General features: G+C 42.4%; 1 protein-coding gene across 1 annotated transcript in view; it reads left to right on the top strand.

Annotated features, from left to right (window-relative positions):
- The window catches only part of GALNTL6 (polypeptide N-acetylgalactosaminyltransferase like 6), a 1,234,529-nt gene that overhangs the window by 1,198,682 nt on the left and 10,823 nt on the right, over positions 1–25,024 (top strand). The window contains exons 11-12 of the mRNA XM_082726947.1: positions 9,702–9,818; positions 18,620–18,769. Coding sequence (XP_082583073.1) covers positions 9,702–9,818; positions 18,620–18,769 — 267 coding nt within the window. The remainder of the gene's footprint in view (positions 1–9,701; positions 9,819–18,619; positions 18,770–25,024) is intronic.

Below are 25,024 nucleotides of genomic sequence, written 5' to 3'. Positions count from 1 at the left end.
CCTCAGTCTCATTGCTCACTGCATCCCAATACTACTACTACCAGTAGTACCATAAGCTAACATTTTGAGCACTTAATATGGGCCAGACACTAATGTGAGCACCGTATATGTATAATATCACTTAATCTTCACATCCAATTTACCAAGTAAGTATTGTAATTACCTTCACTTTATTGAAGAGGAAACTAAGACAAAAAGAAGTTAAGTAACTTGGCTAAAATCGCATAGCAGCTAGTAAATGATTAAAATCTAAACTAAAATTCCACAATCTGTGCTCTTACATACATTATATTTCTCTCTAAAAAAATTCATATAAGAGTAAATTTAACTAATGAGGGAAAATATTTGTACACTGAAGAAAATTTTAAAATACTGAGATAAGTGGAAAGACATCTTATACGTTTGTGGATTAGAAAACAATATTGTTAATACTACCCAAAAAGTTTGCCAGTACTACTCAAAGAAATTTAGGAACTCATTGTGATCTCTAGCAAAACTCCAATGGTGTTTTTGTAGCATCAGAAAACTCCTCCTAACATTCATGTGGAATCTGAAGGAAACTTGAAGAGCCAAAACAATATGGAAAAAGAAGAACAAAGTTGAAGAACCCACACTTCCTGATTTTGAAACTTAACACAAAGCTACAGTAATCCAAAAAGTGTGGTATTCATTATGATCCAGCAGTCCTACTTTTGAGTATATAACCAAAGGAAATGAAATCACTCTCTCAAAGAGATATCTGCATCCCATGTTCATTGCAGCATTATTCACAGCAGCCAAGACACAGAAACAACCTAAATGCCCATTGATGGACAAAAGGATAAAGAAAATATGATATATATGATATATACATATCATATATATATCATATATATATAGAGAGAGAGAGAGGTAGAGAGAGAGAGTCTGAGATAAGTCAGACAAAGACAAATGCTGTATGCTCTCACTTTTGTGTGGAATCTAAAAAAACTTACCTCATAAAAATAAAGAATGAAATGGTGGTTACCAGGGCCTGGGCAGTAGGAGAAATAGGAAATGTTGATCAAAAGACACAAACCTCCAGCTGGAAGGGTGAGTTCTAGGGATCTGATGTACAGCATAGCAGCTAGAATTAGCAATACTGTATTATATCTTGAAAGTTGTTAAAAGAGTAAATCTTAAATGTTATCAGCCCCTTCAAAAAGATAATTACGTGAGGGAATAGAGGTGTTAACTAACCTTATTGTAGTAATCATTTCACATATTATATATTAATAACATATATTAATATATCAATAATATCTCAATAAAGCTGGTGGAGGAAAGTATAGTAATGGCTAAGGACAGATACATCAACAAATGGAAGAAAATAGAGAACCCAAAAATAAACCCTCACTTACATAGTCAATTCTTTTCTTGACAAGAGTACCAAGATCACTCAATGGAGAGGGAACAAATCATGCTGGGAAGACTGGATACCCACTGTTAGTGAGTCATGTTCCCCAAAACTCATATATTGAAATCCTAATCCCGAGTACCTCAGAATGTAACCTTATTTGGAAAAAGAGTTGTTGCAGTTGTAATTAATAAAGATGATGTCATATTAGAGTAGGCCTCTAATCCAATATAACTGGTGTCCTTACAAAAATAGAAAACTTGGGGGCGCCTGGGTGGCTCAGTGGTTAAATCCTCTGCCTTCGGCTCGGGTCATGATCTCGGGGTCCTGTGATCGAGCCCCGCATCGGGCTCTCTGCTCAGCGGGGAGCCTGCTTCCCTCTCTCTCTCTCTCTCTCTCTCTCTGCCTGCCTCTCTGCCTACTTGTGATCTCTGCCTGTCAAATAAATAAATAAAATATTAAAAAAAATAGAAAACTTGGATACAGACAAGCATAAAAGGAGAATGCCATGTAAGCATGAAGGGGGAAATCAGGGCAATGCATCTATAGGACAAAAAGTGTCAAAGTTTGCCATTAACTAGAAGCTGGGAGAGAGGCATCAAACATAGTCTGCCTCACAGCCCTCAGAATGAATCAACCCTGCCAACACCCTGAGCTCACAATTCCAGCTTCTAAAACTGCGATACAATAAACTGATGCTGCTTAAGCCACCCGGTTGATAGTACCTTGTTACATCAGTCCTAGCGAACTAATACATCCACATGCAAAAGAATGAGGTTGGAACTTTATCTTATACCCAAATTTTAACTCCAAGTGGATCACTCCTAAACATAAGAACACAGAATTCTTAAAATAAAACTTAGGGGGAAATCTTCACAACATTGGGTTTGGCAACGGTTCCTTAAATATGACCCCAAAAAGAAGCAACAAAAATAAAAATGGGTAAATTGAATTTGATTAAAAATAGAAACATTTGTGTACCAAAAGACACTATCAACAGAAGGAAAGGCAATCTGCAAAATTGGAGGAAACATTTGCAAACCATATATCTGATGAGATTAATGTCCTGAATGTTTCTTGAAACTCCTACATTTCAACAACAACAACAAAAACCCAGTTCAAAAAGGGTAGAGGACTTACATAGACATTTTTCCATACAGGACATACAAATACTGGATAAAATCATGAAAAGGCATTCCATATCATTAGTCATTAGGGAAATGTAATCAAAACTACAAAGAGATATCACTTTGGACCCACTAGACTGGTTATTATCAAAACCAGAAAACAAGAAGCATTGGCAAGGATATGAAGAAATTGGAACCATTGTACATTGCTGGTAGGAATGTAAAATGGTGTGGCCACTAGGGAAAACAGTATGGTGGTTTCTCAAAAAGATAACCTAGAATTGCCATCTGACTCAGTCAATTCCACTCCGAGGGATATACCCAAAAGAACTGAAAACGAGTAAGCTAACAGACATCAGTATGCCAATGGTCACAGCATCATTTTTTACAATAGCCAAAAGGTGGAAACAAGCCTAGTGTCTATCAATGGGTGAAGAGACAGCAAAATCTGATATATATGTATATTAATACTAATATGTATATTACATATGATATGATATCATTCAACCTTAAAAAGAAACAAAGTTCTAACTTATGCTATAATGTGGATGAAACTTGAAAACATTATGTTAAGTGAAATAAGCATGACACAAAAGGACAAACATGGTGTGGATCTACCTATCTGAGGTATCTAAAATAGGCAAATTCAGGGGCACCCAGGTGGCTCAGTTGCTTAAGCATCCGACTCCTGATTTGGGCTCAGGGTTGTAAGAGCGAGCCCCATGGAGGGCTTTCATATGGAACAGGGAGTCTACTTGAGATTCTCTCTCTCTCTCTCCTGCCCCTCTCCCTGGAGAAATAGGAAAATTTATAGAGTCGGTAGAATAGAGGCTACCAGAGGTGGAGGAAGTAGGGAAGTCATTGCTTAATGGTTACAGAGTTGCTATTTTGGAGGATGAAAACAGTCTTGGACGTCTTGGGGACGGTTACACAGAATTTTGAATGTACTAATGCTATTGAATTTTATACTTAAAAATGGTGAAAATGGCAAACTTCATATTATGTACATTTTACTACAATTTTTTTTTTAAAGCCCACGAGGAGATGTTGACGGCGTGGGAGACTGGAAAGGAGAAGAAAGGAGTAGGGCATTCAGTATTAAGGGTCAGAATCAACAGACAGCTATTTGGGGCTGAAGGCAAGATGTGAGGTGTCTAAGGTGACATCCAAGTTGCCCGGCAGAGATCTTGGATGTCTGCTTCTAACATCAAGATGATCAGGTGATCAGGACTAAAGAATAGGTCTTGAGTGGTGGGCCACAGGTTCATCAGTGGCCGTCTCCTTGTATTTGAAGTGCCTGTGAGACATCTCACTGTCTAACAGAAATGGGATCTGACTGTGGCGTCACCACATGTACCACCATAGTTGAGACAGCTGAGAAAATAAATAAGCAAATAAATAGTAGCTAACACTGTGTTAAGCACTTTGCATGTATCAGTTCAATCTTCCCAGCCACCCTCTGAGGCTCAACTGTCCTCATTTTACAGACCTCACGCTGAGCCATGATTCTGTGCCATTTCCTTGCACCATGAACTCTCCACATACGGTTTCATTTCTGATCCCTGAGGCTAGAGTGCCCCTCTGTCATCTCACTCTCAAGATTCAATTCCACGCATCCTCTCGAGCTCCTTTCCAATGTCCTCAGTTCTAAGTGCCCAAAGCTGTCTTGCTCAGAACTGACCATTTCCTCTTCAGTCCTCACTTAGCATTTAGTCATCTAACAAAAACTTCGGAGTGCTGTCTCCCCACTAGAACTGTAGGCAACTTGGAAACAGGAGCTATTTTTCTTTTGTCCTGGGATCTCCTTCAGTACTTCTCAAAGCACCTTTCATTCAGGGGCACTCCTTAACAGCTGACTTTTTAGAAATGGACGAATTGAGCTTTTAAAAGGAATACATGGCGAGGTGAAGGGGAACCTGTTTTTGTGACTGACCTGCTCCGTCTCCACTCAGTTCTCTCTCCATACTCCCCTACCATCTTCTCTCTTTCTAGCTCAGCACACGAATTTGATTTCTAAATCCAACCCCAGTCCAGAAAAAGGAGCATCTTGATTCCTTTTGCCATATTAAAAATTCACGGCCAGAAGTATTGGGAGCCTCAAGCCTTTCAGGTGCTCCCTGATGTCCTCTAGACCTCAAACCGTACAGAGGAGGAGGCCGATTTTGTTGTGGTGGTGGTTGTTAAGTTCAAATTTATTTGCATCAAGTTTTTTTAATTGAGATATAATTGACGTAAAACATTACATTAATTTCAGCTGCTCAACATAATGATTTGGTTATTTGTATATATTATGAAATGATCACCATGGTAAGTCTAGGTAACATCTATCCCCACATGTTGTTACAATTTTTTCCTTATGAGAACTTTTAAGATCTACTCTCTTAGCAACTTTCTTTTTTTTTTTTTTTGAAGATTTTATTTGTTTATTTGACAGAGATCACAAGTAGACGGAGAGGCAGGCAGAGAGAGAGGAAGAAGCAGGCTCCCTGCCGAGCAGAAAGCCCAATGCGGGACCCAATCCCAGGACCCCAAGATCATGACCTGAGCCGAAGGCAGTGGCTTAACCCACTGAGCCACCCAGGCACCCTCTTAGCAACTTTCAAACATACAACACAGTATTCTCAACTATAGTCACCTGTGCTGTATATTATATTCCCAGAACTTATTTATTTTGTAACTGGAATTCTGCCTTTTGACCCTCTCTGCCCATTTCACATACCCCACCCCACCCCACCCCCAGAAGTGATGCCTTATTATTTTTCACTGTGGACCCAGCATGTGGTAAAGCATCTTGGATAGCAGGTCATTGGTAAAAAAAATTCGTTGAATGAATAATAATCCACTACTTCTTACTTCAAAGTCCCTGGTAAGGGGGAAATTAGCAAACCATGCTCTCTCATTTGTTAAACTGAGCCGAGTCTCTCTCTCTCTCTCTCTCTCTCTCTCTCTTTAAGATTTTATTTATTTATTTGACAGAAGAGAGAGAGAGATCACAGGTAGGCAGGGAGGCAGGCAGAGAGAGAGAGGAGGAAGCACGCTCCTCACTGAGCAGAGAGGGGTCGAACCCAGGACCCTGAGACCACGACTCGAGCCGAAGGCAGAGGCTTAACCCACTGAGGCACCCAGGTGCCCCGAACCTAGTCTCTCTTTAACAACCAATGCAATAAGCAATCCCACACCTACTAGCTAATCTATTTATACCACACTCCTCTGGGACCTCTTTTTAAAAACTTCCTGTGTTGGGGAGTGGGCAAAAAATGGTCACGCTGAGACTGACTTCTCTTGTCTATCTAAGACATTCTTTACTCTCTGCCAGACCTTTCCCTAAGCCTCACCCAGAAGGAGATTATCTCTGTAATCCTGTCATACATAATGATTCCCTTTCCCCCCATTTCTCTCCAGCTTCCCACCCATTCCTAGTCAAGCACTACCTAACTTTCTAATCCTGTTCAGTGTCTCTCAGGATTTCTTGACACAATTTCAATGATGCCAAGCCCTAAAGCTGGACATCAAAGGAATAAAGCATGAATAGGATCTATTCTGTCATAGATTTACTCGGTGTTCTGTGTCCTAGATTTGGGTGTGTGCCTGTGTGTGAACTGCTTTGCTTTCGGCCAGATACAGAGCCCGTGCTGAAAAAGCATAAACCATTTATAAATTTTCTTATCTCCATTTTTTAATTTTATTCAAATAAATAAATAGAATTCGTTCTATTGGAATTTTATTCAACTGTTTATTTCATTTCACTTCATTTCATTTGCATGTGGTTGACACACAATGTTACATCAGTTTCAGGTATACAACATAGTTTATATATTCACTGTATTTACGGTGAGTGTCACTCCCATCTGTCCCAATATGTCACTATTACTGTGTCATTGTCTATATCCCTTAGGCTCTGCCTTTTATTCCCATGACTTGTTCATTCCAAAACTGGAGGCCTATATCTCCCACTGCTCTTCACCCTTTCCCCCAACCCCACACCCCTCTCCCCTCTGGCAGCCATCAGTTTGTTGTCCGTACGGGGTTGACGGAGTTGTGTTTGTGAGAAGAGGAGAGACAAGAGTATGTGCCAAAATGCTGAGGATAAAATGAAAAGAAAGAGAGAAGCGAGCGCGAATGACCAGGTAGCAGGCTTGACGCCAGGGGCTACCTTACCCTACATTCCCTAACATTTTCTTCTCTGGCACCACTACAGGCTGGAATTTACACAGATGTAGACAATTACGCCCTTGAAACTTGAAAGTTGGCTTCCAAAGCAGTTTATCCCATTGTCTATGCAGATGCCTTTGGAGTGAGAATGTAGAAAATTCAAGAGTTTAGAAAATGATCTCCTCCAGCCCTGCCAGAGCCCTTCAAGCTCATAGCATTTAGAAACCAAAATGAGGCTCTCGGATGGGGTTTGGTGTGTATCTGCGGGCAGGTTTGGCAGATTGGCCACTCGGCGTCCCTGGCTTGTGCACGTTCTTCTCTTCCCGATGTCCACCTTTTCCAAGAGCAGCCAGAGCCCCTTGGGTGAGCGAGCGCCACGCCAGCTGACAGAGAAGGGCGCACTTCTCCCTCCGTGGCCAAGCGGCCAAAAAACACTGGCAGCTGCTGTTCTCCTAAATGTGGTTCAGAGCTCCTGGACTCAAGTAGAGGGAACCATAGTGCCCTGAAGGTGTCTTTGGCCCACACCGACACTGGTTCTCTAAGAAGAGCGCGTCTCCGACTTACACGGTCCAACAGTGGAAAGCGAGTCCTGCCCAGCGTTCAGGCAGGCAGCTCCCGGGCTAGAGACAGCTTTAGAAAACGAATACCCCTGGTGCAGATAAGGAGATCAAAGGGGAGCTTTGCAGAGTGTGCCAGACTCAAGTCAGTGACAGAAAAAGCAGACTTTTGACCTTCTGGGTGCTTCTAGTTCACCAAAGAAACTCAATCATACACCAAGGAATTGATTTTTTACAAAAGGCTGATTTGAAGCGTGGCTCCCTGGATTCCACACTGAAATTCCTCCCTGGTGCTTATTTCAGGAAGGCAGAGAAAGAGAAGTGAGAGCTAATCCGGGGAGCGTCGACAGCTGCCGAGGTCATTCCCTGGCTCTTGGGATTTCCCACCCTACCAGGAGGAAGGGGACAAGGAGTTTTCAAGGAGCAGGTGGAATGTGTTTTCCCTAATTCAGGGTTCAAACGTGGAGTCTGTAGGTTCCAGGAAAATGAACAGAGAAGTTCTGATGTGTATCCACTTATAGCTTCGTTGCTTACTTTGTTACTGTCAAAGTGGCCATAGCTTTCCTTGGATTCCCTGACAGGTCTACAGACGGAACTAGGTTAAGAACTGTTACCATGTGTCCTACATTATTTCACATTCCCCTGGCACTGGGGGGCAGAGAGCCTGAACATCGGGGTCCAAAATTAGATGATGGACCCCCCCCCACCCCGTTGTTGTTAAATTCCCTGAATAAGGACACTATACCTACCACATTGGCTCCTCCTGAATGACATTATACCAACCTCTACTCCTACAGTAAGTGAAATAAGACATCACTCTGCCCTCCACAGTCCCCTTCTAGCCTCATTTATTCCTTTCACGACCCTCACTATATTTCATGACAACCTTCTCTCTGTCTCTTGCCCTTATCCCAGTAGCAACAGGCCTGCTTCGGCCATCCTTCTGCTCCGGACCGACTCCTTACCTCATCTGCTCATTCTCGGCAAAAGAGCCTTGACTAAAATTATCACCTGAGTACATCCTGTTCTTGTTTCCATTCTTAACATTACCTAAAGGGATTATTATAATCCCGGACTATATAAAGGCATGAAAAGGACTGAGATCGCTGAGCTTGGCTAAACGTTGACTGCTAAGTAACAAACCATAAACACCAACCAACTCTATGATGCGGGGGCGGGGTTTCGAGGTCTTCAGGATCATGGAAATCCTGGGACAGGCAGACTTGACAAAGCGACACCTGCACATGGCCTCAACTCCTTCTGTTGCCATTTCTGATCTTGACACTTTTCATAGTCCATTCTTCCCCCGCCCCTAACTACTCAGTTCCTTATATCAGTATTAATAAGATCATTGTAGGGGCACCTGGGTGGCTCAGTGGGTTAAGCCGCTGCCTTCGGCTCAGGTCATGATCTCAGGGTCCTGAGATCAAGTCCCGCATTGGGATCTCTGCTCGGCAGGGAGCCTGCTTCCCTCTCTCTCTCTCTCACTCTCTGCCTGCCTCTCCATCTACTTGTGATTTCTCTCTGTCAAATAAATAAATAAAATCTTTAAAAAAAATTTTAAAAAAATAAGATCATTGTAAAAAATTATCGGTCAGACGACTTGTCCAAGTTCAGACTTTACATAGAGAATCCTCTTCCAGCATAACACGGCACCGGTAGTACCATCTTTCCTATTTTGTTAATGCTCTAGGGGGCCCCAGGAGAAATGCTACACTATGACCACGGGTGGAGACCGGGATGGTCCAGGCAAACCCAGACGTGGTGTGGGGACCACGTCCGGGTTTGCCTGGACCATCCCGGTCCCCACACCCTGCACAGAACCGTGCGGTGCTCTGTGATTCCTTCTCTTCCATCACACACAACGTGCGTCCCCTGCTTCCCATTGGATGTCTCTCTCCCAGCTGAGACAGAAATGGCAGAAGATGCTCTGGAGCAAGAATATAACAAATTCCAAGCTAAGAACTCCCTGAAGAAAGAAACCGCCAGTTTCCGGGAGTCCCGAGCCAGGCTTCTCCCCGTGTGGCGTTGTCGCGTGGTCCTTCGCTGGTCCACCAGCTGCAGTCTTGCTCCTCAACCATCTCACATTCCTTGACATGCCCACTAGGCCTTGTTATATTTAACTCCCTGATTTTGCTCCACACGTTGCATATAAATTCAAAACATGGTTCGGGAATCATGTAATCAAAAAGACAGCTACTGAGGGGCGCCGGGGGTGGGGGCTCAGTCGGTTAAGTGTCTCCCTTCGCCTGGTGTCATGACCTTAGGGTCCTGGGAGGGAGCCCCGCATTCCGCTCCCTGCTCCGCGGGGAGCCTGCTTCTCCCCCTTCTGCTGCCCCTTCCCCTGCTCAGACACCTCTGTGCAGTCTCTCTCTCTCTCTCTTTCTCAAATAGATTAAAAAGAGAACTACTGAATCTACACCAAGATTGCCGGGAGCTAGGGGTGCCAGAAAAACTAGCCCCACACTCATTCTTTTCTTCTGTCCACAGATTCGAAACCTGGCAGCAAATCTCTGCGTCGACAGCAAGCACGGGGCCACCGGCACCGAACTGAGGCTGGACATCTGCGTCAAGGACGGTTCCGAAAGGACGTGGTCTCACGAACAGGTAGGTCAGCAACCCGAAGGTCAGCAACCGGAGGTGATGGGAGCCAGCAGGGCTGAGGCAGGCAGGGAGGCGGGCAGGGAAGACAGATTTCTAACCCAGGCATACAGGACCCACAGGTCGTGGTCCTTGCTCCCACCGACCAGCTCTGTTGTTCAGCCAATTACTTACCTCCTTGGTTTCTGCTTCATCTCAGAGCAACTGTGATAATCAGCTGAGATCCTGTACAGAAATGTACTTTACATAGGAGAAAGGATGGTAGAAACGTCTCAGGCTTCTGTTTTCTTTCTTTCGTCTTCAAACCACGAAAAGCCTATAGAGTGCCATGTGATCTTCCAGCTAAATTTCACAGTTTTATTGAAAGACTCTTTTTATTTTGTAAGTTTTTTGCGACTTTTATCTAATCTTATTTTCCCCTCTGGCGATATTTTGAAAAGGAGACTTTACATAAGCGTCTTGGGCTGTAGCAGTCTGTAATCCTACACATGAAGGATGACTTTGAGGCGGTAACAGGCCAACCCGGACTTCCTGGAATCCTTTAGAACTTATTGTTGCCTTTGATTGAAAAGCGTTTCAGTGCAATTCTGTTTATGAAGTGACTTGCGACTCCTGACCCCCTGATGGTCCTTGTAAGGGACTTGCCCCACACCGTGTCACTTGCAAAAGAGACAGGATAGTGGGTAGAGTTGTGTCCATCCCTTTTTATTGTCTTAACTTTTGATAATGAGAAATCAAATGGGGGAAACATCTGGGTGGCTCAGTGGGTTAAAACCTCTGCCTTCGGCTCAGGTCATGATCCCAGGGTCCTGGGATCGAGCCCCGCATCGGGCTCTCTGCTCGGCAGGGAGCCTGCTTCCTCCTCTCTCTCTGCCTACTTGTGATCTCTCTCTGTCAAATAAATAAATAAAAGTTTAAAAAAAAAAAAGAAATCAAATAGGAAACTATAAAAAAATTAGAGCACACCTTCACCCACTCATTTCACTGACTTCATAACTATCTGCAGCTAGTGCCATATTTTTCAAAAGAATAAAATTTACAGATACAGTTAAAGCCCCTTCCCTATCCTACTCCTCTGTCTCCCTCTACAAAAGGCCACACCTCACGTTCAGCACAGTATAAACTGCCTGTGCTTTGTTTCCCAGAATTGCCCAGAATGCCTCTCTTATGAAACCTGAAAACGGGAGACAAGCAGTTTCCACGAAGGCTTGAGTTCTGTCCTATTGCTCTATTCCTCAGTATCCATCTTGTATATGAAACCAGTGAAGACAAATCATGCCCAGCCTAGGATCTTGCTGAGCTGCTCAGATAGGCTGAGCTCCGCCGTGCTGGCTCCTCCCTGTCCTCCCCCTACTGTCCCATCCGACCCCGCACGCAGCTGACACTACAGTGCAGAGCAGCATGGTCCGGGAAAGCGACGATGAAGCCGGCACACAGCACAGTCCGAAATTAACACCGTCAGTCCATGAACCCACACTGCCCTGCCCCGATGGGTCATCTGGTCCTTCCACTCTGATCCACAGCCTCATGGTGTTCCAGAAGGATCGTGGGCCTTGCAGTGAGGCCAATCTAGATTTCAGCCACCATAACCTGTGTGACCTTGTGAAATTGTTACATCTCTCTAAGCTGGAGTTTCTCCACCTCTGAATAGGGACAATAATATTCACAACAGAATAAATCTTGTCTACATACACCAGCATGTAGCACGTGTGGTAGGGGCAAAATCAATGTACTTTCCCTTCTGCTTTATGACATTTTCTCCCCCGGATCACTTTATACTAACACCAAATTAGAAATCTCTCTCAGGTCCAAGGCAGCTTCCAAAACCAAATACTATTTATCATTCACTCAAATATATCCTGCAGTATGCAGACGCTTATCAGGTTGGTTTTAGAGAAGGCTCTGCGGGAGCCCTGGGTGGCTCAGTTGGCTAAGCGTCTGCCTTCGGCTCAGGTCATGATCCTGGGGTCCTAGGAATGAGTCCCACACTCCCTCTGCTGCTCTCCTGCTCTCTGTCAAATAAATAAATAAAATCTTAAAAAAATAAAAATAGTCTTTCATGGTTCACCTCTGCCTCCGATTTCCCCCAATTCACTTTTCCTTTCCTTCTCCTAATGTCTTCCATGTTATTCCTTATGCTCCGCAAGTAGGTGAAACCGTATGACAATGAGGGTATGTATTGCGTGGAGCCCTGGGAATTGTACATAAAAAATGAATCTTGGAACATTGCATCAAAAACTAATGATGTATTTTACGGTGACTAACATAACACATTTAAAAATAAGAAAATAAATAAAAATAAAAATTAAAAAAAGACTCTGCAGCTCCAGGATTTGTGAATAGGAATGAAATATCAGCAAAAGCTGACTTGCCCCTCCTTCCCCCATCTTCTTCAGTAAACACCACAGGACTGTTACCAGGAATGTGAGGAAGAGTCTGGCCTGTCACCTCCAAGAAGCAATTCTGACTTCAGCCTGGGAGCAAGAGAAAAGGCTTCAGAGGCCTATCAGGAGGACCCACATTTAGAGTAGAAAGGATACTTTTTTAAAGAAAAAAGAAAAAGAAGCATGCCAGATGGAAAATCTATGTCTGTTGGGCTGAATTCCTCTCTACCGCCCCTGTGCAGCCCAACCAGGAAACACGGGTAGCCAGCCAGCCGATGAGAAGTATGCCTTGCCTGAATGCCTGAATCAGGTTTCATAATTCTGTCTTCTGGAATGTCCTAGATTTAAATATGCTCTGGACCACAGATTTTATGTGACAGCTGAAAAATAAATATAAATAAAACCGACTATATTGCATACACTTTAAAAATGGTTGGTATATTTTCCCTCTTCATGCTGAACTGTTAAAATCTACATCATGTAATTCAAGAAATGGTCACCAGAGGGCAGCACCAGACAAGCAGAAACTATGAGGCACAAAAAGACCAGTTAATACAGCTCTTTAAAAAGATTCCTGGTCTCTAGAGATTCTAAAAACAGAGCTATGGGGAGATTAAACAAAGTTGACAGGAGGTAAAAAATGAATCATCTTTGAAATACGTATCACCATATATTCACTTGGTGATTAAAACATTACAAGCTGCTTTTTTCCCCAATAATTAGCTATAAGCTTTATTCACTGTATTACTCAATGACTTACATGAATTAAGACTCCTTCTCCTCCGTTTTGATTAAAATGCCTGAGTGAAAAAAGAGTATATCAGAGAAGGAAAATTATAGGTATTCTTTTTTATTCAAAAGCATTTAAAGAATCCACAAGGGGCACTTATTAAAGTTGAAATGATCCTTTTTAACAAATGGCAAAAATAAAACACAAATGAATAAACAAAATAGTTACATGGGAAATAAAGGATCATCTACGGAAGCGCCTTGACAAGAAAATGCCTCTTGTTGCAGAACACCAGTGCTGTCTAATTTGGCTTCTGTGAAGGAAGCAATTTGTGTGATTCATTTTTTCCAAGGGCCTTCTATTTAGCTGTTTGGGATCACTGTAGCATTGTGTGCTCGCTTTCAGCTTCCTTTAGGGACCGAGAAAGAAAAAGCAAAGAGAACTTAATAAGACTGTAAGGTCTGGAAAGGATACCCTCCAAATGCCATTAGGACTCCAAGTGAGAGGGCAAGGGAGGAAGGAATGCCTTCAGTGGCCAACAGTTCGGGCCAGGCAGCAGGCTCTGGTCTCATGCTGGGGCTAGTACTGTGGCCGCACAGACCTTCCTGCCGCTGAGGAAGCCGACTGAATGCTCCCTTCGCGAGACCCAGAGAGGCACGTGGGCACAGAGATGGGAGCAAGTCGGTGCACGTGGTAAAGGACCGGTGCTGGGACCCACAGCCTCACTCGCAGAACAGAACAAAGCTGGGACCAACTGCAACGTGCACTTGCTCAGATTTCTGCCAACCACATAATAAGGAAATAAAATAGAACCACCCACGGAGAGGAAAATATTCTCGGTCTTCTCAAATCAAGTAGCAAAATCAAGGTGCTAAGTGTATTTGCAGTACTAAGTCTAGCTGAGCTTACTTACACGATACGGTATAAAGCCAGGCAACATTACCCACACCAGGCTGACAGTAAACTGAAGAAGTACAAGTTCTGTATCACTCTGGATCTATATTTAAAAGTATCACTTAAAAGCAGCAAGTGGGGAGATTAACATCAATTTACTCTAAAACTGAGGATTTGAGGTTGAAAAAAATCAAGTTTTTGCACAGGAAACCTGAATGAAATCTAATCCTCCATCAGTAAGAACCAGCCCAAGAGTAAGAGACAAACTATAAATGTCACAATAGCGTCATAAAATACAGACGATGAAAATACATTCATAATGTCTGCTTGTGTCTGGTTCTACAAAATTGCTCGGGAGAAAGTGTGCCTAATGAATGAAAGGCTTGGTGCCTGATTGGATTGACATGGCCATCAGGATGAGATAAATGGCAAAAGAAAGCACTTCGGCGACATAAGAGAGACAATTTTTAGCTAAAGGTAGGTGCAGAAGAATAGAGCAGTTGATATAATCTGGAAACATCTCTTGGGGTGCAGGAAAGTCATCACCACATAATCAGGATGATATGATGGTGATGATGATAAAGCATGAAACTCTATGGAGACCCCCAGCTAACAACCAACCCACAAATCTGAAAATGATTATCGCACTCTAACGACAAACCTAGCAACGAGAAATAAAAGTCGCCTAAGGAACCCTGGGGTATAATTGGGACAATAGGTGAATAAGTCCATCAAGAGAAGAATTTGTTGATGTTTGCTTTAACACAGGAATTCTTTTGTACTTCACTCATTCCTTTAGTTAAAAAATTAGAAAAGTAGAAATTAAGAAAGCAAAAAGTAAAAAAAAAAAAAAAAAAAAAAAAAGACTGTCTATAAAAGAAGACATAAGGTGGGGCACCTGGGTGGCTCAGTCAGTTAGGCATCTGACCCTGTTCCGGCTCAGGTACTGGTCTCAAGGGTGGTGGGATGGAGCCCTGCATCGGGGTCCCCGCTCAGCAGGGCAGACTGCTTGAAGATTCTCTCCTCTGCCCCATCCACTCACTCACTCTTCTCTCCCTCCAATAAATATATAAATATTTTATTTATTTTTTTAATTCTTTTTAAAGATTTTTTATTTATTTATTTGACAGGCAGAGAGGCAGGCAGAGAGGGAGAAGAGGAAGCAGGCTCTCTGCTCCGCTGAGCAGAGAGCCCGATGCGGGACTCGATCCCAGGAGCCTGGGATCATGACCTGAGCCGAAGGCAGAGGTTTTAACCCACTGAGCCACCCAGGCGCCCCAAATATATAAATATTTTAAAAAGAAAGAAAGAAGGAAGGAAGGAAGGAAGGAAGAATGGATATTTAAGCCAAGGGGCCTGGGTGGCTCAGCCAGTTGAGCGTGGTACTCCATTTCAGCTCAGGTCAGGATCTCAGTGTTATAAGATAGAGCTCTATATGAGATTCTCTCCCTCTCTGCCCCTTCCCCCACACCTGGCCCCTGGACTGAATCTCAAAGAACTGGTAAGCATGAGCTAGGTTGGCTGCATGTTGGCCTCCCGACCACAAAAAAGTCTCATGAACAAAGTCACAGAAGAGAAAATATAGCCTGATTAGTGCAAGGAACCACAAATGTTTTTGAATTGAGATATCATTGGCATACGACATTATATTAGCTTCAGTCATACAACATAATGATTCGGTATTTGTACATATTGCACAGTAATCACTAGAGCAAATCTAGCTCACGCACATCACCATTCAGAGTCACAGGATTTGTTTTTCTGGTGATGAGAACTGTTAAGATCCACTCTCTTAGCAATTTCCACATGTTTTCCTGTTGCTGGAACATCCACTAAGGGAAAAGAAATGCAGCTGGGGAAAATGGCGAAGGCCAGATTGTGGGAAATGCTTTATAAGTTAATGATGTAGGAAATACAGGTCAAAGCTGACAGCCAAGAAGGAATTCTTGAGACATCTTTGGTGCAAAAAGTGGTTTCATTAAAGCACAGGGATGGGACCCATGGACAGAAAGAGCTGCACCGGGGTCATGAGCAACGGATGATTATGTACTTTCACGTCGGGAGGGGGTTAGGGATAGCGGAAGTCACTAAGAAATTTGGAAGCAAGGTTTCCAGGACCTTGAGTGGGCTAGCTATTGTTGGAGAAAGGTCATCTATTACCGTCTTATAAACCCTCAGTCATGAAACCCTTCAGATGTATATCGGTGCCCCACATGCTTGGGGACGATTGCCAACACGTATCTTGGAGGGTTTAGAGATAAATGAAGTTTCCAAAAGAATTTTTATATGTTAAAGTAGACTTACAGGATCCAGAATCAAGGTTGGGGATTGAGGGTGTGGGGGTCAGGCTAGGTTTCCTTTTGCCCTTAGCAAGCAGGCAGCATGGAGGCAGCTGAGTCCCTAGAGGAATGTCACGCCGCCTGTTTCAAGGACTTGTCAGTAGGAAGCTGTAGGTAGTAAGGACACTTAATAATTTCTCTTCCACCTCTGTTTCCCACATCATTAAAGAGTTTTTATTGTGTTCTCTGAGCATGATATGAAAACACGCTGAGAATTCAGGCCAAGAGGTAACATAGTCAAAAGGTTGTGAAGGAAGGCAGGAAAGACACCAATCAGCGAGTCATTTCAGTAGTCCAGACAAGAAATATTGAGAGCAAAGGTAGTAGAGATAGAGCGGAAGGGACAACTTCCAGCAATATTCGGAGACGAAAGCGTTCAAGACTTGCTAAGTGATTAAATAATGAGGGTGAGGGAAACCAAGGGGTTAAAAGAGGAAAGACTTCCAGGTTGGCAAGTGAATACTATGACCACCAACTAAAGCAAAATAAAAGAGTAGGAGCAGGCTTAGAAGGAAAGAAAACTAATTGAATTTAGGATATTTTGAATTTGAGATGTCCATGGGGCATGCAGGTGGTCAGTTCTACACGGAGTTGGACACATCACAGATGATAAGTTATCAGCGTACTCGCGGGAGCTGGACTGAGCATACACAGCAGGGGTAGAGGACAAGGTCCAAGGGAGAACCCTGAGCAGAACCTGCATCGAAGACAGATACAAGATGGACATGAGCAAAACAGAGGAACAGGATAAGAGGAACCCAGTATTTCAGAAACCAAGGGACAAGTCAGTTCTGATTTGAAGAGAGTGTTGAAAGCAGAAATACCTAGCTGATCGACATTTTTCCTTGATAAGTTATTGTCCTGCATGGGATTTAAATTTAAATGAATCTAAAAAACGGCTCAGTCCACCATGAAATGGGGGGAGGAGGAACCGTAGGAAAAAGGACTACACAGTATTTCTTTTTTTTTTTTAAGATTTTATTTATTTATTTGACAGAGAGAAATCACAAGTAGACAGAGAGGCAGGCAGAGAGAGGCAGGCTCCCCGCTGAGCAGAAAGCCCGATGTGGGACTCGATCCCAGGACCCTGAGATCATGACCTGAGCCGAAGGCAGCGGCTTAACCCACTGAGCCACCCAGGCGCCCAACACAGTATTTCTTCATGAATCTATTTCACATGCCTCACCTAAAACCCTTGTCCTTCTCGTTAAAGCATTCTCTTGGGTCCTGTCTTCCAGGTAAATAGAGGACACTCACTCCCCATTACGCAGGCAATCCACTTTCCTATGTCTGATTTACAGCATGTCTTTGCGATTTTCTCCCCACCCCTTAGCCCCGTGTTTTCAAGTTTTCTGCAGTCTGCTCCCCCCATGCTCCCCCCAAGTGCATCGTCTACGCGCAGCTCAGCATCTCGTTGGCTCTTCTGTCAACAGGACGGCTCTTTATCTGGCAGCTCACAGCTTGGCTTCACAAAGGCCACCTTAAGTCCATCCCATTGTAAGACTTACATAATCTCATTGAGATTTTAGAACTGGAAGAGAGCAGAGGGCTCATCTACTCTGTTTCCCATTTCCTTGAGGATTTCTCCTACCAAATTCCTCAGATGGTGGACCAGCTCCAACTCAAGAAAATACCCTTCCCTTATAGAAGAGGTTTTTTTTTCCCCCCTCTTAATTCAATATATTCTAAAATCCACTCAGTGTCTCCAAGGTAGCATTTTTCAAATAATCGAATGGTAGGATAGAATGGACCCAAAGAGTGAAAGACTGGATAGAATAACAGAGTCCATTAAATGCAGTAAGCTTAAATATCCTTTCCTGAAGCTTCTGTTTTCCTCTGGGGAGGAGGAATTTGTGTATGTGGGTAGACTGTGTCTCTTCCTGGTGTTTACAGCCCAAAACAGTTTACGTTGCCCTGCTGAATTACTCATACCAGCCCCAGAAAATTAATTTGCCTCTTCTTGACTTCATTAAGCTTGGCTTCCATTCCAATTGAGCCTCCATCCAGCTCAATTCGGCTCTGCTCTTCTTCCAGTTAATCTCCTTCTTTGAGCTAACTGCATAACATTTGATCCAGTAACATTTTATCCAAATGAAGAATTTGTAAAGAGCTTCCTTAAAGAGCGTGTTTTCCTCCTTCCCCTTCCCTCGTCTTCCCCCTTGCCACGCTCCTCCGCCCCTTTCTTTCCATGCCATCCTTCTGTTATTTCTCCTGGTACCAAATTGGAAACTCCTCACTTGTATTTTTTGGCAGCCCAGACCAAAGGTGACCCTGTTGCTTCTACAGGGCTCTGTGATAGGTGCCCTTTTTCAACACCTCCACTATGCCTAGATGGAGTTCTTTTCTGGTAAATCACGAAGCACAAATTCCACATTGTTAAAAAGACCTCTCCCACCCTTGCTCTCCAGACTCTCCAAATTAAGTTCACTGTAGCTTTTCTGCTATTGTTGTTTTCGCTAGCTCTTTACTTTTGGATGGAGAGAAGACATTCGACCTGGTGAGCCATTGCACACCCGCAAATTCTGCTTCGATGCAATCTCGCACAACAGCGCGGTCACTCTCTATGACTGTCATGGCATGAAGGGGAACCAGCTCTGGGGATACAGAAAGGTAAGACGTGGCTCACTGCAGCCATTCTCAAACTGCTGGGCTTAAGGTTTTCCAACTCAAAAGTTTGTTAGCGCACTGTTTTGATTTCCACTGTTACCTAGACACAAGTACATACACACTTGTCTCAGATATTTGCAGACCACCAGCAAAGATTAAGGAAAAGACACGGTGTGCTGGAAGGGGCATTGCTTTTGGTTTTGCTTGTGCACACCCATCACAATCACTTATGATTGAAAAATGGCTTTGAAGGTGCTTGGGTGGCTCTGTCGGTTAAGGTCTGCCTTGGGCTCAGGTCATGATCTCGGGGTCCTGGGATCAAGTCCCGCATCAGGCTCCCTCCTCGGCGGGGAGTCTGCTTCTCCCTCTTTTTCCACCTCTCCCTTCTGCTTGTGCTTTCTCTCTCTCTCTTGTTCTCAAATAAATAAGATCTTTAGGAAGGAAGGAAGGGAGAGAGGGAGGGAGGAGGGAAGGAAGATGGCTTTTAGCCAGAACAGGCACTGTTCTGTGTGAAGGGACTAGTCTTAGCCAGATAACCACCAAATGGAGAGACCATGTACCCAATAAGCAAATGTGCACATGTGTAGTTTTTAAGAACCTCAAGTTATACCCACACACATGCACACGCTTAAGACATCCGTTTATTTATAACTGTCTCATTTGCTTGGGAGCTGTGTGTGTTAAGACAACTAGATTTCCATCAATCCACACTCATGTAGGAGTAATTGTTGTGACGTTTCTACAAACTGACCCATTTGTAATTTGGCCAAAACCCTGCCCAAGGATAACTAAGGAGAATTTATTTGGACAATTTAAGTTTAAAAACTTACAAAATTAATATTTAATGGTAGAAAAAAATAGTTCAAAAGCAAATATATAAATCATATTTTATTGAGTTGATAAAGAGCAATTAAATTTTTATTTTAAAATATCTTTTGATAACTTTTCAGGATACCACACAAATTTCTTTCCAGCTTTTTTTTTTTTGTTTTTAGGGCAGGACTTTCTAAATTATACAGAAACCCACATACCCACACTTTAATCATAGTCAATCAAAGCCACACTTTGGCTCTCCTGTGACTGGTAAAACTTAGTACCTCCTTTTTTTTTTTTTTACAGACTTTATTTGAGAAAGAGAGAGTGCATGAGAGGGGGGTAGGGACAGAGGCAGGAGCAGACTCCCCACTGAACAGGGAGCCCAACACGGAACTCCATCCTGGGATTCCAGGATCATGACCTGAGCCAAAGGCAGTGGCTTAATGAAATGAACCACCCAGGCGCCCCAAAACGTAGCATCTCCTGACTACAGAAAGCTAAAGAGAAGAATCTACAGAGAATCAATATGGGGGACCACTGGTTTTCATACTTGTTCTCCCACTTAATAAGCTTTCTGGTATTCGCTTTTCAGGATTGGGTACCTAAAACTATGCTCAAAGGCAGACTCTGCATATACCACCCCCCACAGCCTCTGAGATTGTGGCTCTGTGTCTAGAAAAGGTATAAAAGACCAGTGGTATCCTCCTGTTTTTCTTACGTACTGCATCATAAATGATTAATCATGCCAAACCCTTTTTATTATTCAATATGCTGCAATCTATGTGAGATACACCAAGAAAGTTGTTTTGTTTTGTTTTGTTTTTATGGTTATATTCTGACTCTTAACAAGTTCCTTTCTGGGCAAATCAATAAAATATCTGATTCACCATTTGCCTAGCATGCTGGTTGTCCCTGAGGAACACACCATTTCTCATTATTGCACGTTTATAGCATGAGAGACAGAACACTCAATAATGTACAATTAAGCCAGGAAAATACAGTTGTTTTCATTAGGGAGCTTACAAAAGCTTACAGATGGGTAAAACCAACTAACACACATGCACACAGAGCTCCTGGAGAAGAAAAAGTTGACTGTGGTGATTTCAAGAGGTAACTCTTACAGCTTTAGCATTTTAAACCTTCCCAGCACCCTAAGGGACTTGTGAAAGAGACCCACTGGATTCAGGTGTGCTGTGACTCCTTTCTCAGATGATTCTGTTGCGGTTGGCCTTGCATTACTTAGCAAAAGGTTACATTCAGTATGTATTTATATAAGAAGCAAGGTATTTATACAAAATCAGGAACATGCCAAAGGCTCAAAATGGAAAGTTTCTGAAATATCTCATTCTGGTTGATGACTCAGGCTTATTCAAATGCACCTGTTTCTTGAAAGCGCTGCTTGTTTATTCTGTGGGCTATTCCCAAGGCATAAAGACAGAAAACACAGAGATGTCTCTCTGGGGTGTTACCTTGTCTATTTAGATGCACTACTTGGCCCTGGGGACTTCTGAGACTTCAGCATCTTTTGAGTCAGCTTTGGAGCTCCCTCTTTTTATTAGCATATTCATGAATAAACAGGATCCCTAAGACACTCCTAATTGCCTAAAGGACCGCAGTGGGCCATCTCCTAAGCTCTGATGGTAATCATCATGATCATCATCTCCAACTGTTAAAGGAGGCACTGAGCTAGGGCTTTACACATATTGCCTCAAGCCTCACAACTATAGGTACTATTATGTATAATTCACAGAGGAAAACCGATAGGAGCATGTTTGCACTAGAGTCAACATTCAGATTCAGGTGCATCTGGCTTTAAAAAAGACTCTACTCTTTCCTCCGTGATGCTCTTAAGAAATCAGATCAGTATTCCCTGGGAGAGTTCCCCGATGCCTTTTGGATTCAGCACCACTGATAGCAACCAACCCCTCCTCCCAGCTACAGGGCAATTTCTTGGAGAGGGAAGGTGGCCAGAGCTGCTTTGCTTGAGTGGGTGAAGGTTGTTATTAGAATCCATTGGCAGCTCTTGGCTCTCAGATGTACCTTTTTTTTTTTTTTCAGGAAGATTTTTGGGTCATTTCCCAGCTTTACTGAGATACAATTAACATATGTAACATTGTGTACGTTTAAGGTGTACAATGTAATAAATTCATACATATATAAGTTGCAAAGTGACTACAACTATCAGTTTGGTTAATACATCCACCACCTCACATAGTTACAATTTTTTGTGTGATGAAAACTTTTAAGATCTACTCTGTCAGCAACTTTCAAATATACGATATTATTAACTATGATTACCACGCCATGCTATACATTCCCAGAACTTACTCCTCTTATAAATGGAAATTGTACCTTTCGACCACCTACACCCATTGCCCCCAACTCCACCACCCAGCTTTCAATTATTCTTAGATGTCAGTCATTGCAACCACTAAAGGTGGTGGTGGGGGGGGGAGTGTCCCTATTTCATAGCCTTGTAACTAGGTTCAGTAATACAATTGTGTCCCGGAGTACTAAGCTCCAAGTACCAAGTACCAAGGATAAAGAATCCCATTGCTGGTTTCCTTTTACCACGAGGGGGACTCCTCTTACAAAAACAATGACCTGATGGTGACCATGAAAATATTTAAATTATCAACTAATACAAAACAAAAAACTTATTTCTCTCTTCTTCTACCCTTACATCTAATTAGTCACTAAGACTTGTGAACATCCCCTATCCCAGCCCATATCTCAAAAATCTATCCTCTCTGCCATGTCCACAGCCTGGACCCTACTGGCTACCTTTCCTGTCTTACCCCTGGATGACTCTCAGAGCTATCTCAAGGGTCATCCTGCCTCCTGTCCCATCCCTCACTAACCCATCTGCCATCCTGAAGTTAGAGGGATTTGCTACAAAATCTGGTCATTGCATTCCTTTGTTTAATAAGTTCACTTCGTTTCCCACTAAGTAGCAGATAAAGTGCCCTCTCTCAATTCTTATCCTAGACCCTTCACAATCCAGTCAGCATAATGATTTCCTAGCAAGCCTTTCACATCCTAATTAATCCTAAAACTGTAATGTGATCTTGAATAAATTATTTCACATCTCATCTATGATTTTCAACTTCCTTATCAACATAAGCAGGATAACAATTAAGTGAGCTAAACTATGTAAAAATACACCATTTCTGACCACATGGCCAAATCTATATTTATGGGGTGACAAATGCAATTTTTACATGGAAAATAGTGGTCAGGTGCATCCTGCTAGACCACACAACTCCAGCAACCTATCCTAAGCAGTATTAACCATTGTTTCCCACCCCTCCCCCTCCCCAAATTAAGAACTATCTCCCATGCCCCTTTCCTTTGAAATAAGTTTTACTGGAGTATAATATATATCTTGGTTTGGGTTTCTTTAGACGTATACATGAAGTGAGAATTTGAGGGGTTTTATTTGGGAGATGGCCCACCAAAATCTTGGTAGGATGTGGGTAAATGAAAGAGGAAGTCAATAAAGGGTGAATTATAAAGCAAGTACTACTGCGAGCAATTAAAACTCAATCCCACTACAGATGTCAGGAAATGGTATAGAGCATGTATCAGAGAGCAAGAGAATTAGGTTATCTATAGACCACGCTAGTCTACCTGTGGTTAAGATTACTCCTAAGGGGTTTATCCTCTGACATCTCTGGGCTGTGCCTCGTAGACAAAACTGTTCTTGGGACCAGAGAAAGCCCTTACGGAGTGAGACACAGTGGCCAACCACTGGGGTTGGGCCAGCATGCACTGAATTGTTGAGGCTTGAAGAGTGACGGGCAGGGTACAGCTGCAATGTGAGAATCCATTTGCCCCACATTTTTGTTAACTCTTGGCATTGTTTCTTTTTCTTTTCCTCTTTTCATTTTGTGGCTATAGAGTGACAGCACATGCTTGCTAGCTGTTTTGGATATCTTCTTTGGGAAGGACCTAGTAAGTCTTTTGACCATTTTTTAACATGTGTTGTCTAGTTTTTCCTTACAGATTTTTGGATAGATAGATACATACATACATACAAGTGCTTTGTTAAACATACATATTGTAAGTATCTTATTCTAGTTGACGTCCTTCCTTTTTTCTCTACAGAATATCTTGAGGAAGAGCTATTCTTTATGATTAGTGTCTTTTGTGTTCTCTTTAGGAGATCTTTGCTCCATACCAAAGTCATGAAGATAGTCTTCTTTGGAAGATTTATTGTGTAATCCTCTCTTTTGGTATAGAATTCCATGAAATATTTTATGCATGCACTGTAATATGGGGTTGATTCCTTTTTCATATTTATATCCAATCGATCAATCACCATTTATTAAAAAGACATTTTTTCCTGCCACATGGAGATAGCAACAGAAATTGAAAAATTTCCTCCAGGGAATAGGAATAACATATAATGTTTCCTATCATCACTTCTGTTTTATATAGTACAGGGCCACCTACCCAGAGTAATCAGGCAAGCGTAAGAAATTAAAAGCTATGAGAATTGGAAAGGAACAAGTGAAACAGTCAATTTACAGATGAAATATTATATAGACAATCCAAAAGATTATGCATTCACCCTATTAAAAGTAATAAGACTAGTCCTGGATACATGGAAAATATAAGAAAAACAAATGTCTATATACCAGCAACCAAAAAATAGAAAATGAAATTCAAAAATAATTTCACTTGATCACCATGAACAGCAAAATAACTCACAGCAGAGGTGAAAATCAACATCACCACAGAGGGGAAAGACCTTTACACAGAAAGCTACAGAACATCCCTAAGCAGAATTAAAAGCTTAGGGATCCATCATGTTCAAGGATAAGACTCAATATTGTGAGGTTAATAGTTCTCAAAAAGGTATATACATTTAATGCAAAATTAGTCCAAACCCCAGCAAGTGTATTTGTGGAAACTGATAAACTGATCCTGAAATGTATAGGGAAAGGAAAGAGCCAAGAATAGCCAAGAAAATGTGACCAAGGGAAAGAACAAATATCAAACATTATAAAAAGCAACAGTTTCCAGGACATTGTAAAGGTACATTTAAGGCGATATGCTATTGACGTAAGGTGAGCCTGACTGGGGCTCTCTAGAAGGTGAGCCCTGGGTACTGGTATTTTTTGAAGGTTCCTAAAACATTCTCATGGGCAGCCAGATGAAGAATCCCTTTTCTAGGACCAATGTTTACCTACTTTCTTTACCAGACTCCTTCCTCCTTCTTTAGTTGGACTTTGCCTCCCTATTTTGTTTCTTCTTTTGTATCAGGAACATTATGTTCTACATAGTTAGTCTCTTTTTATAGATATTAACTACCTGAGGGCAGGAACTTTTCTTTTATTTCTGTATGGCCTTTTTAATGTCTAATATATAGACGATCCTAAATAAATTTCTAAACAGCTTAAAGAATTACCGGGTTCGGGTGGCTTGGTTGTTAAGCAT

The sequence above is a fragment of the Mustela nivalis genome, assembly GCF_964662115.1.
Source record: "Mustela nivalis genome assembly, chromosome: 4".
NCBI lineage: Eukaryota > Metazoa > Chordata > Mammalia > Carnivora > Mustelidae > Mustela > Mustela nivalis.
The sequence above is the reverse complement of the archived record's forward strand: the minus strand, read 5'-3'. Positions and strand labels throughout refer to the sequence as shown.